Source organism: Lichenostomus cassidix, chromosome 1 (assembly GCF_008360975.1).
Source record: "Lichenostomus cassidix isolate B80296 chromosome 1, HeHo_3.0, whole genome shotgun sequence".
NCBI classification, from domain to species: domain Eukaryota; kingdom Metazoa; phylum Chordata; class Aves; order Passeriformes; family Meliphagidae; genus Lichenostomus; species Lichenostomus cassidix.
This window is the reverse complement of record NC_139479.1, coordinates 63,951,345-63,965,349: the sequence shown is the minus strand read 5'-3', so window position 1 is coordinate 63,965,349 and position 14,005 is coordinate 63,951,345. Positions and strand designations below refer to the sequence as shown.

General features: G+C 47.8%; 1 protein-coding gene across 6 annotated transcripts in view; it reads left to right on the top strand.

Moving 5' to 3' along the window:
• LOC146444782 (uncharacterized) overlaps positions 1-14,005 on the top strand; it is a 108,103-nt gene that overhangs the window by 29,760 nt on the left and 64,338 nt on the right. For 4 of the 6 annotated variants that reach the window (XR_014852370.1, XM_085060904.1, XM_085060883.1 and 1 more), the window contains exons 2-3: positions 8,272-8,342; positions 8,845-9,936. Coding sequence is in view for 5 of the 6 variants with exons in the window: in XM_085060904.1 (XP_084917030.1) it covers positions 8,859-9,936 (1,078 nt within the window). In the remaining variant the exon portion in view is untranslated. Of the gene's footprint in view, positions 1-8,202; positions 8,343-8,844; positions 11,737-14,005 lie in introns of those variants that run through there. The other 2 variants (XM_085060868.1, XM_085060875.1) reach the window with 2 other exon arrangements.

Genomic DNA, 14,005 nt, shown 5'->3' with positions numbered 1-14,005 from the left:
AAGCCAGCTGGATGGCTTTAAGCTCTGCAAGCTGACTTGATCTGCCTTGTCCCTTGTTAGCTTCTGCAACTCGCTGTGTGGGACTCCATACCGCAGCTTACCATTTCCGATTTGTTTCTAAATTTCGGCAGGAGCCATCAGTGAAGAGGGTGGATTGCTTTTCATTCTCTGGTAGTTGGTTATATGGTGGGGCTTCCTCAGCATATGTCACCTGCTCCTTTTCTTCTTCAGAAGACAGTACATAACTCTCACCTTCAGGCCGGATCGTTATGATCTCCAGAATTGCAGGGTGATTAGAATTTCCTGTCCAGACTCGCTGTGTGATCAGAGTGATCTACTTGCTCCACTGGATCACTATCGGTGGCACGATATGTAGGAGGAACCTTCCCTTTAAAAATCCACCCCAGAACTGGTAGTCAAGGTGTTGCCTTATAGCCCCTAAAATCAAGAGCCAGGCAAGATTAAGATGATAAAAAGTGGTTACCGTTTAAGAAAGGTCCTCCAGGTGCACTTATGGCAAAATGCACATGTGATACAGGGCTTTGACGTTTTTATAAGTTTAGCAAATTAGGATAATTGACAAGAATCCCCAATTAGAAGTACAGCTAATGAAGTAATTCCCCCTCTTTGTTCCCCCCCACTAATGAAGCTCCCCCTTGCTTCTAGCCCCACACTGTTTATGTCCAAATACTTGGGACAGTGAAATGGCCTTGGTTCACTGAAGAAGCAAGATTAGAATAGGATTCCAGGAAGGTGTTTGTGTAACAGAGTAGGAAAAGTAGTGGATTTAGCTAAGAAATATATAAGTATACAATAATAGTCTACAGAGCTACAAATACATGAAAAACAAATAAAAGCGAAAATCTTTTTGTATCGGGTGTACCAGGAGAAGTTGTACTTCTGTGGCAGTCACCTCTGAGTCACCAGCTTGAACTCCTTCATAGGGTGCTAGGATCTCATCTGTTGGGATGTAGCTGCCTTCAGACCCTCTGAAGCCTCAGCTCTGGAATTCAAGTGGTTGGCCTCAAGTCTCACCAGGCACTTTCTGCCAAAGACTCCAGGAAGGACCATTACTCCCAGCTGCAGAGTAGAGCACGTTCTTCACTTCTAATCCTGTCCTGACTGGGCCAAGGGCTGCTGCGTGAGCAATTTCCTGCTGGATCTGGTCAAAGGGTGTTGCTGTTCAGGGCCCCAGTGGAAATTGTTCTTTTAGTGGGTGTATTGGTTTGAAAACAAACCAGTGGGAGATCGCAAGTCAGGATTAAAATGTAATAGGAAAAATTAAAAATAAGGGAAATAATACAAGGAAAAGCACTGACAGTCAGATACAACCTGACACCCTGTTAGGGTGGTGGTAGCAGTTCAAATGAAGTAGTTCATTTGAAGTGATGATCCCATGGAAGGTTAGTCTCCAGCTGAAGGTCCAGTGGTAGCAATTGTTTTTTGGTAACCCAGTAGACCGGGCTAACTTAGGAACCTCTAAGGCCAGGTTATATCCAGGTGGGTGTATAGGTTTGAAAACAAACCAGTGGGAGATCACAAGTCAAGATTAAAATTAATAGGAAAAATTAAAAAATAAGTGAAATAATACAAGGAAAAGCACTGACAGAGTCAGATACAACCTGACACCCTGTTAGGGTGGTAGTAGCAGTCCAAATGAAGTAGTTCAGTTCAAGCGGTGATCCTGTGAAGGTCTGGTCTCCAGCTGAAGGTCCAATTGTAGCTCTTGTCCTCTGGGAACCCAGTAGACAGGGGTAGCTCTGGCAGTTCCAAGGCCAGGTTATATCCAGATGGGAATGCTTGGCTCCTCCCTCCTGGGTGGAGCATCTCACAATAGGATAAGTCCGTGAGTCATGTGATGGGACCTTGACGGCCCATTGTCTGTTATCAGGGGTGGGTCATTAGCAGGCAATAACAGCTAACGGCCCACAGCTGGTGGTAATAGAATACTTAAATACATCTATATTGTAACCCTAGGACAGTGGGTTAGCAGGTAAAGAGGCCTCACAATTTGACTGTGTTCTGGGATGTGCATTCTTCAGAAACCTATGGCACCTAGGGAAGCTTGTATTACCTTCTTGCTGGTCAACGGAGACATATCTGTGATCTTGTTGAGGACTTAGGTACCTGTCATTGTACCTGACATTGTCTGTCTTGCCAATTCATTCCCAGGAACTGGATCTCTCAGACAGGTCTCTTGACCTTTCACTTTCTGATGGCAAATCTGGCTTTCAGGAGAATCTCACTGATCTTTTCTCCTTTCTCAAAGATTTCTGCTGCCATGTGCCCCCACACAGTGATGTCATCAATTTCTTGCAAATGTTCCCAAGTCTTGATGCCTGATGATTTTTTGTCCTTTCTTTTTATACTCTTTTTATACCATTTTCCTCTCCTTGTACCCTTCAAAAACACTCATTCTACTTTAGCTCCACATGATTATAACTTTTGTAGTCTGATATTTAGCTTAGTTTGGGGGCTCTGCAGGGTGGGAAGACTAAATATTCATACTATCTCAGAACTAGAGGCTCCAAACTTAGATGGAGCGTCCTCTCTGGAACATGTTTTTGTAAACTAGGCTGTAGTCTTATTTAGGAGGTGGTAATTAGAATAGGGAGACAATTACTTCATTTATTAAGTTTCTTATTGGAGAATTTTAGATAAGTGCTAATTTAAGAGGTCCGTAAATTTGTATACGCATTGTACGTGGTGCGCTTCTCGGCATGTTTCCACCTTTGATGAGTGTGCACCTCGGATGCTATTAAAACCAAGGTAACACCCTATTTCCCTTTACTGCTGTGTCTGCTTCATATTTTTACCAGCCGATAAGGCATCCATTTCTGGCAAGCTAGGCAGAAGAGCCAGGCACCCTTCTCCATTGCAGCCTGGATCAGTACATGACAGATGCTAGGACAGTGTTTGAACACCCTGCCTGGACTGTCAGAAAATCCTTCTGTGGTAGGACTCTTGAAGGTTAAAGAACAGCAAGTGCCACCTCAACCGCTGGCAGTATCACCACTGGCAGTATCAAACAAATCAAGATGCCGTGATCCCCATTCACAAGATGATCTGTGAGCTGGAGAGCCAAGGAATGGTCAGCAAGGTACACTTACCCTCCAACAGCCCCATTTGGCTTGTGTGCAAGTCTGACAGAGAATGGAGACTGACAGCGGACTATCGTGGCCTGAATGAAGTTACCCCACCACTGTGCCATGTTGTAGTAGGAAACACAGACGGTTAGGCTGGGAGGCGCGGCGGCAGAAGGACACACAGCAAGCAGTCTGCGGTTCTCCAGTGGTTTATTGTGCGGTGCAGCAGGGAAGGTCCGGGGAAGGAGAGGCAGGGAGGAAAAGCAGGGACGGGCGCGGGGTCTGGAGCTCCGGAGGCTGCAAGCTGTCAGCGGCAGTTGGTGTCGGGCAGCAAGATGTCCCGGTGAGCAGGACAAAATGGCCGTTGAGCACACAGTGGAATAGGGTCTTAAGGGGAAGGAGAGAGGGAGTGGTTTGGCACGCAGGCCAACCGGGAAAGCCATAGGGAAGAGGGACAGGGGTAACAACCAATCATTACAAGGGAGGGGAGGATACATAATCCAAACCAACCAATGGGGTACAACTCAAGGGGGAGAACAAAGAGGAATAATCTGGAAACTAAGCCATATATGGGAAGGGGGCGGGGGAGGCGTCTGGGCCAATGATCCTCTTAGCTGGCGCATATATTGCCGCAGGGGCTCACGGGCTGATTTCACTGTCACCGTGAGTGAGACAGCACAGGCTGTCCCTGCCCCCATGGCCGGCCCTCTGGCTGGCAGCTCGGAGGTAAAACCTCCATAGTGCCAGACATGCTGGAACTCCAGGACGAGCTGGAGTCCAAGGCAGCAAAGCAGTATGCCACTATTGACATTGCTAATGTGTTCTTCTCCATCCCTTTAGCAGCAGAGTGCAGGCCACACTTTGCTTTCACCTGGAGGGGCATGCACTACATGTGGAACCAGGGGTGGAGTTGTTATTCAGGGTCTTTGAAGTATCCATTCCGAAGGTAGTTAATGCCCAGGACACAGTGGGCAACTGGACCGGTTACAGTGGGGTTTTTCTGCCAGTCCTTCCCAGTCAAGCTCACTTCAGCTTCTAACACTGTCAGCTCTTGAGAACACTCTGTCACCCCAGAAATGGACACTGTTTCCAGCCTGACATATCCTGATGGTGTCAGAGTGCATTGTACTCCAGTGTCAACCAAAGCCTTGTATTCTTGTGGGTCTGACATGCCAGGCCATCAAATCCACGTGGTCCAGAAGACATGGTTGTCCTGTGCCTCTGCCTGGCTAGAGGCAGGGCCCCTCTAACAGTGGTCTTGTGAATACATATGGAAGGTATCTTCCAGTGGGTCATATCCTTGCCTGTGGGAAACTGGCACTGCACTCACTTTCACTGACTTTCCTTTTTCTTTCTCCTTCCGTTCTTGTACTCAGGCTGCCAGGACATGGGTAGGTTTCCTGCCCCACCATCTCATGTATTCTCCATGGTCAAGCTGGAAGTACCACAAGTTGGTTCATAGGGCGTATCCTCTCTCTCTGACTGGGGGGTGTCTGGGCTGTGACCTTGGGACTCTGGTTTGCACTGGTGCCACATGGAAACTGTTCTCCTTTATCTCCTCTCTAAGTTTTTTCTGTTCATCCTTGAGACTCACAACCAATGCCTCTACAGTAGGGGTATGGGCACCCATGGGGGCATGGGCCTTGCTGTCATACATCTTGAGTTTGCTAGCCATGGAACACACTGTCTCCTGGTTGTCCTCGAAATGCATTGTCACAGTGAAACTGGAGTATTCAGATGGCCCCTGATGCCCAAGACTCTACCACATTCACACTGTACACCTGACCATGTCAGGTTTGCTGCTGGGTTGCCCATCCCTTCCAAGAAGCACTTCCAACCGTTCCATTTCTTTCAGGTGTTGGATCCTCTCCTCCCTGGTCTTCCAGGGCTTATTTGTTAGAAGCTGCTCCCAGAGAGAAAGGGAGGAATTACCACCATCTCTAATTGGACCAGGCTTCGCCAGCGGCATGTCCATCATCTTCAGAGCTGTCAGGGATTGGCTCTGCTGGACTGACAGTGGACAAAAGGCTGACACTCAAGATGGTGGCAAGCATCAGCAGTTTATTATCCCACAGTACAACCTTTTATACTTTTTCTCTATATTACACGCATAACATGCACTCCTTTTTGCATTACAATTGACTAGCAAACTGTGTACACATGCCTTTTCTGATTGGTCACAAATCTCTCTGCTTCTTGTTCTAAAATGTCAACACACATCTGCCTTCTCTGCTTCTTTCTCCCACAAGGTTGTTTATCATCTAGGCCTAGGCTGCCTGCAGCCTGTTCCTACCTTCCCACACTGGACATGGTGGAAGCTTCCAGAAGTTTTTCACAGAAGCCAACTTTTTGGCTCCCCCACTACCAAAAACTGGGCCAAGCAAAACCAACAGAATCCCTCATCATGTAATGCCTTTCCACAGACTATGGATGGTCAAATGCCAGGCACTCAGCGATGATCTCAGGCTCTGGCTGCTCTGCTGGTTTTGAAGGCCCTGGTACCTGTCACGAACGAGGGTGTTTGAGATCACTTAAAAAATTGCTGACAAGGGTATGAGCAAAAGTCAGATTTCATGTTAAGCAACAAAGCACAACAAGTTCATTGGCAAGATTCACTCTACTACTTTACAGGACAGCTAAGGCACAGCAAAGGAAACCAAGCAACCGTTGCTGTTTCGAGACGGGAATGACACACAAAGACACGACTCCAGGGCAAGTAGAAAGGGAGGCATAAGCATCATTTATTACTACAAAGTCTCTGTTATACTGTTTTCTAACATTTGTGCCATAAAGCTTTGAGTTCTACCCTGTTATTGTACAGCATCATTGGATGGCTATTCCTAGCACACATGTCCTGTTAACAGCAGACTCCCTTTTGCAGGTGTTGCACTCCAAGTTGTTTTCCTGGTCGTTGTTTTGGCTTCTTGCTTCTGTTTCTCACAAGTACGAAGCTGCTTGCAACACATTTGAAGTCTATGAGCAAAGGCAGGCTAGTTGTCAGTTCCCACAAGCAACAATGAAACCAAACAAAATCCAGGCAATCAAAGCAGAAATGAACCAAGAACTACCTACAGTGGGGAGCATGTGTGTGTGTGTGTGTGTGTGTGTGTGTGTGCAACCATGACCAGTATCAGTGAGAAAACAACAGTCAGGGCAAGGATAAAAAGCTGTTGTTTCTGTGTTATTGTCTTTACTTTAATTTTTCCTATTAAATTGTAGTTCTGGCTTGGAATCTCTCTCAATATATATTTGTGTGGGGTTAATTTCTCCACTGGTTTATTTTCAAACTAGAACACTTTAACTTAATCTTACTTACAGGCTTGAATACTTGGATATCTGAGGTATTTAAACAGCTAAGAAAGCAGGATTTCTCTCAGATTTGCTGTAGCATATGCACAGGAGAATGCAAACAGACAGAAACAGTCAGTGCAAGCAAGATACCTGTGAAAAATTCCCCTCAGAGGTCAGTGAAATACTCACTTTGGATGCCTTTACATCTCCCAACAGGTGAAGGATCAGGCCTCGAGGAGTGAGGTATTGGCCCAGGAAATGTCATGTTTCGGTGATCCTCCAGGTATAGCAAACCTCAGGGTTTGCTAGCTCTGGGAGGTGTCCCATTCAGAGTGAGATTGTTGGTCAAAGCCTGCTGTGGTCCAGGAGAGCTCAAAGGGCGCCATTTGGGACTGCTGTTTACTGGGGACGAAAGAGGGTGGGCTTTAGTCATAATAGTGTTTCATCCTGGCCACAGTTTGGGTTGGCACTCTCTCTGAAAGTGTGAGAACAGGAATGTTATGCCATTCAGGCAAGAGGAGTGTTTTCCAAGGCTGGGCATGATACCTTAGGATTTTAACTTCTATATTTTTCATGTATCTGTAATCCTGTAATTCTTTAGTGTATAACTCTAGACTCCATATAGGGTGCTAAGCTACTGTTCTCTCATTGTTAGACAATTTCTGAAAAAAACAATTTCTCTCTAAGCCCAAAATTCAAGGACACTTTACTGTCTCAGGCCCCAAGATACATAAACAAGTAACTGGGGGGAGCAGACTTGGAGTAGTTGATTTCATTGCCTGAAGCTGTAATTGGAGGAATAACTCTCAATATGCAAATGGACAAAACTTGTAAAGTATGAAAAACCTGTGACCCATCATCTGTTTTGGGTGTAGCCCCTGGGTGGGCTGTGGCTGCCCTAAATGTACCTGAAGGCCCTTCGATAAATATAACTGCCTTTTATTCTCTTAACTTTGTCTAGCCTCTGTTTTAGGTAAGCCCGCCAAGGCATCAGGCATAAGGAAGAGAGCACACAGTATTTCTGAGAAGCTCAGAAAGAGCTGAGACCAGGTACTGTTTTCAAGGCCAAGGCCTAACAAGCATTTCTCAGATCACACTGCAGCCTGGAAAGGACATGTGTTTGTGTGGGGGGGGAGGAATGCACCACCACAGTCGCTCATTGTTAACCAGACATACTGATTTGGTTTTATACTTTCTCCTTTGCACAGGGGCAACTGCTTCTGGATGTGGTTTGGCTGGAGCCTGAACAGTTTTATCATCTGTTGGTTCCACTGCTGTGCTACCAACCTTTCCCTCTAACTGCAGGTGATGCTGCTGGGCAGTGTTCTCAGCCCCTGCAGCAGTTTCTGGGCAGCGTCCCTAGACTCTGACGCAGATTTTGGGGTAGCTACCCAAGGCAACCTCACCCTGTCTCTAAATGCTGAATGGACCACATTGAATAAGCTTAGCAAAAACATCAGCAAGGTATCTTTAGCATCTAGGGCAAACTTAAATCCTTCAAAAGCTGTTTTGGTAGGTCTGAAGAAGTGGCTGAAGGGCTGGGAGAAAACACACCCCTGTTTTTGTGGATACTGAAAAGCTGCCAGCAGAAGGTTTTCCCTGCTTCTTGCAGTATTCTGTGGGAATCTCTCCTTTCTCATTGCAAGCTATGAAACCAATAAGATGGTCTTTGTAAATAGTATCTGAACACCTGCTGTTTTCCTGATCTGTTTGGGTTTAAGGCAGAGAGTGTTTGGAATTGGGCGTTGTAGGACTTCAGCCAATCACCCCAGGAGGTGGGTGACCACTGACCAATCACCTATGGAATTTTAGCATGTATACGCAGAAGTTGTAAATAATAAGACTCACTTGATTTTCTCACTGGATTTATGTGTGCTGCATCTCTCCATCCCAGCTATTACAGCAACGTCTGGTGATCTCTGACGTGTACTACAAGCAACGATCTGAGCCGCACACCTTTTGGAGGTACGTCCCCTGTCCCAACCTGCCTCGGGTTTTCTTGGAAAAGACACTGCTAAGATGGGGAACGCTGGCTCCAATGAAAGCGCAGTGCTGTTGGCCTGGAAGGATGCCTTGGCCGTTACAAGGGCCAGGGTATTGGTGCGTTCTTTGCGTACGATCCTGGACTGGGCTCTGGCGCACGGCTTTTCCGTGGACCTAGAGACCACTTTTGATGTTGGGGTGTGGAAGCAGCTCGGCAACGAGCTCTGGCGTGAGATCACCTATGGGGACATGGGGATGGTGCGCTTGGTTCGCACCTGGAGGCGTTTACTTGATGTCATGCATGAACTTGACGCAGACAATGGAGAGGATGACACCTCTATGGGGCTAGACTTGGGGATTTTGGCTAGCGACAGCCACCCCAAGGAGTCATCCCCAGCCCTGCCAGCTGTGGTCGGCAGATCTGTTCAGCAGAAATTCACTTTGCCCCATGATTATGTGCCCCTTAAATATCCCTCCCCTGCAGAACAACTCGCGGAAATGCTGAAACAAGAGGATAGCCAGCAGCACCCCTCTACCACCACTCCTGCGGCTCCAGCTTCCTCCACGCTGCTACCCTCAGCAAAAATAACAGTGCCAGTTGCTTCTGCTGCTTCTCCGGCTCTACTGCCCAGTGCACCAGTGGCTCAGGGCTCCATGGCCACACCTAGTTCTTCTGCCCCGGTGCCAGCTGTGCCCATGGCACCTGGCCGACCTGCACAGGCACCCACAACCGGGTGCTCTCCCGCGCAGGCACAACTGCCTATGGTAAAGTTATTAACGGATATTTTGCAGCAGCTTATGGAAATATCTCAGCAGTTTACGGCATTGCTGGAGGCTTTCTTGCGGGCAGCCACTGATGCAAGTGTGGCAGGGTGGCTCGGGCTGGAGGGGCTCGCTCCAGCAACCTGGAAGGCGGAAGCAGCAGCAGCTCCCCCTGTGAGAGCAGAAGCAGCAAAAGAAAAGCTTCCAGCAGCGGCAGGAGCGCCAAGGCGTCCTGGGCAGGCTAAACCAGCTCCGGCACTACTAGCTGAAGTGACCCCAGCAACAGTTCCAGCGGTACAGGCGTTTCCGGCAACACGTGCTGACTTGATGGCTGCCACACCGGCAACGCTGACGGCTCTGACTGACAACACACCAGCACAGCCAGCAAGACCCCACAGCGCTCCGCCTACATCACTGCCTCCTGTGCACTCTACTCTGGGTTCCGCCACCATGCCGCCTCCTGGCTCAGTGCTCACACCCAGCCAAGGTCCCTCACTCGTAATAGGCTTCGCAGACAAACCCCTGTCTGATGATTCAGACAGCAAAGTAGGGGACACGCTTGCTCCAGGGTGGAAAGCTGTGGTGGCCAGACAGCAAAAGGCACACCTACTACAGACTCGCCCTTGGACATCCTCAGACTGCGCGGTGCGCCCAAGAAACCCCAGGCATTTCTGGGAATCAGTTAAATGGGGCGCTCTGGAGGCAGGGAACTGGGATCTCCTGGAAAAGTTGGGATTGCCAGACAGTACAAGGGAATCTATGGAGGATCAGGAGGCTGCTGCAGCGCCTCTAGAAGAGGTACCAGTAGATCAAGGTAATATTAACACCCCGCAAGGGGATGCCCAAGCCTTTCCTGCGCCTAAGGCTCTCTCAAATTCAGGCCAGGCTAACAGGCATGAAGCTATTGTGCGGAGGGTAGTGCAAGAGTTACAATCCAAAGTAGCACAATACGGGCTCGGATCTCCTGTAGTCATGCAAATTATTAGAGCGATAAATACTGTCCTGCTTGCTCCATTCAATATTAAGCAGTTGGGTCAAGTTCTGTTTCAGCCTGAACAGTACGCAGTTTTTGAGACTAACTGGAGAAAACTAGCTGAAAAACATGCATTAGAGAATATGCACTTGCCTTCTGATGACCCTAGACATGCAGTTGGGGTGGATGCCCTTATGGGAACTAATTTTTTTTCTAGCCCCAACATCCAGGCTACTTGGGATTCTCAGGTCCTGGAGCAGGCCCAAAAGGTCGGTATGAGAGCCATCATAAAAACCATAGACATGGCTGCCCCAAAAACACGGTATTCAAAAATATTTCAGGGTCAGTCTGAAAATTTCCTATCTTTTGTAGAAAAGCTAGCGGCAGCCCTGGAAATACAAGTGGATGATGATTCATTGAGACAGATATTGTGCAAAGAGTTGGCAAGACACAATGCCAATGATGAGTGTAGAAAGATCATAGATGCCCTTCCTGGGGACCCTACACTCATGGAAATGGTACGAGCTTGCTGTAAGGTTGGATCAGGGAGCCAAGAGAGGTCTGCCTTGGCTGCACTTCTACCACCTGGTCAGGTACCCCCTGACCACGGACAAAAGCAGCCCAAGGCCAGGAACAAACAGAAAAGAGCTAAATCGAAGCAGAAGGAAAATATGGGGACCGGGATTCCCCAGTGTGGGAGGTGTGGTAGGCCAGGTCACTGTTCAGAATACTGCAGGTCTCAGTACCATGTCAATGGTCAATCTCTGTCAGGAAACGTGAGGAGGAGTGCAAAAAGGGGGAATAGCTCTCCAACGCAAACATTCCCCCAAAACAGGGCGACAGCACAGGCCTACCCAGCCAATTTAGAGACGGCACCCAAGGACCAGCCTGGGTTGACATCTACACTGCAAGGACAGTCATCCTAGAATCTGGTAGCATCCACAGGGTTCCCTTGGATGCACATGGACCCCCAAGTCAGGGACTCAGTGTGCTGATTGTGGGGAGACCTGATGTCACCCACCAAGAGATTTTTGTCCACCCAGCAGTTATAAATGCAGATTTTACAGGCCAGATTCATGCTATGGTTTCCACGCCAAAACCCCCTATCACTATCCCTGAAAAGACTCATATTGCTCAATTAGTGCCTTTTGAGTCTTGTGTCCCCAAGGCAGAACAACAAGTTTGCGGAGGTAACAGCACTGAATCACCGGGACTTCTGCAGGTCTGCTGGACTGCAGACATTTCTAGACAGAGGCCACATATGACATGTACCCTCATCCTGCCAAAAGCTCATCCGCACTGGATTTGGCTCCAATGTTTGATTTATACAGGTGCTGATGTAACGATTCTCTCCTCCTCTTCATGGCCTCCTTCATGGCCTCTAGCCCCTGTGGGATCGGCCATTGTGGGGCTAGGAGGAACCACACAGAGCCAACTGAGTGAACAACCTGTGTTGGTAAAAGACCCGGAGGGACACACAGCTACAATCTGGCCCTGTGTTATTTCAGCTCCAGTTAACCTCTAGGGGCGGGACATGTTGGCAGCCTGAGGGGTACGGATTGGGACAAATTTCTGATAGGGGTCACTGTGTGCAAGGGCGCACTGTATCGTACACTATCTCTGCAATGGCTAACCAAAACACCAGTATGGGAACCGCAGTGGCCTCTGCAAAAAGAGAAATTAGTCACCCTTTGTCAGCTGGTTCAGGAGTAATTACAACAGGGACACATTGAGCCTCCTACTAGTCCCTGGAATACCCCCATTTTTGTAATTAAGAAAAAATTAAGAAAAAATTGAAATGGAGACTGTTGCAAGATCTCTGGAAAGTTAATGCAGTGATGGAAAGTATGGGGACCTTGAAGCCTGGTATGCCCTCACCCACAATGATCCCCGCAGGGTGGGAAATCCTGATCGTTGATTTGAAGGACTGTTTTTAACAATTCCTTTGCACCCTAATGACAGACCAAAATTTGCCTTTACTGTGCCTGCAGTTAACAATGCTGAACTTGCAAAGAGATTTCAATGGAAAGTATTACCTCAGGGCATGAAGAATAGTTTGACTATCTGCCAATGCTATGTTGTTCAGGCTTTATCCAGAGTCCGCGAGCAGTTTCCTGAGGCATTCTGCTACCGTTATATGGATTATATCCTGGTGGCAGCAGCCACCCAGGACGAGCTACAGAGGTTACAGCCTCGATTGCTCGCTGCCCTGCATTCCTATGGGTTGCAAGTGGCTCCAGAGAAAGTTCAACTGCAGCCTCCTTGGAAGTATTTGGGAGTCAAAATTTTGGATCAAACTATACAACACCAAGAGGTGCAATTCTCAGATTCCATTAAGACCCTGAATGATGCCCAGAAATTGCTGGGTATCATCAATTGGTTTTGTCTTTATTTAGGACTAACCACTATGCAACTTCCCCCACTCTTTAATATTTTAAAGGGGGACCCTGATCTAAACTCACCACAGAAATTGACTCCTGAGGTGCGACGAGTGCTCAATGAGGTGCAGCAGGCTATTTCTGCTCGTCAGGTTTATCAAGTGGATCCTTCTGTTGATTTCACTGTTTTTATTACTGCTCCAGACCTCAATCCTACAGGTATCATTGGCCAGTGGAACAAACAATGGGCTGACCCTTTGCATATCCTGGAATGGGTCTTTTTGCCTCATCAACCAAAAACAATGGCACCCACATGGTTCGAATTTATCGCTTGCCTGATAATCAAATGCCATTATCAGTGTTTACAATTGATTGCAGCGGATCCTGCAACGATTGTTGTTCCAGTATTGCAGGACAGCTTTGAATGGAGCCTTGCTAATAGCTCTCCTTTGCAAAGTGCACTGCAAAACTTTTCAGGGCAGATTGCTTATCACCTGTCCAGATACAAATTACTGCAGCTGGCAAATTTACCCAGCCTTGTCTTGCAGCCAAAGAATAGTCGGGTGGCAGTGCACGGACCCACCATCTTCATGAATGGTTCTGGAAAAACAGGGAAGGCCATTGTTCCCTGGAAGGAGGGATCTGAGTGGCAGGTGCTGGAAGGCCACAAGTCAGGCTCTGCCCAGCTGGTTGAACTGAAGGCAGTTGCCATGGCTTTTCAGCGGTTCTCTCAGGTACCTTTGAATTTGGTTACTGACTGCTTACATAGCAGATATAACTAAACATTTAGATTGTTCACTTCTAAAGGAAGTCAATAATGCAGCTCTGTTTTCGCTATTGTGAACCTTGTGGAAGGCGATTCAGGTTCGAGTGCATCCATATTATATTTTGCACATTGAAGCCACACCAAATTACCAGGTTTTAAAACAGAAGGCAATGCCAGGGCTGACATGTTAGCCAACCCAGTGTGGGTGGCACCTCAGCCTGACAAAATTGCACAAGCCAAGGCATCGCACAATTTCTTTCATCAGAGTGCACATACCCTGCAGAAGCAGTTTCAATTGACGCCAACTGAAGCTCATGACATTGACAGCGTTTGTGCTGATTGCCATGGACTTGCTGCACCTCTGCCACCAGGGGTAAACCCCAGAGGCCTAAAGGCCTTGCAGCTCTGGCAGATGGATATGACACACATGCCTGAATTTGGCTGGTTTCAATATGTGCACATGTCTATTGACACTTTCTCCTCAGCCATGTGGGCGTCTGCTCATACTGGAGAGAAAGGCCGCGATGTCATTGCCCATTGGAAATTGGCTTTCTCGGTCCTGGGCGTGCCATCTACTGTGAAAACCGATAATGGTCCTGCCTATGCCTTGCAGAAGACCCGGCAGTTTTTGCACCAATGGGATGTAAACCATAAATTTGGTATTCCGCATTCTCCTATTGGCCAAGCCATTGTCAGACGTGCTCATGGTACTTTGAAGCGTGTTTTGGAAAAACAAAAAGGGGGAATGCATGGAGAAACCCCACAG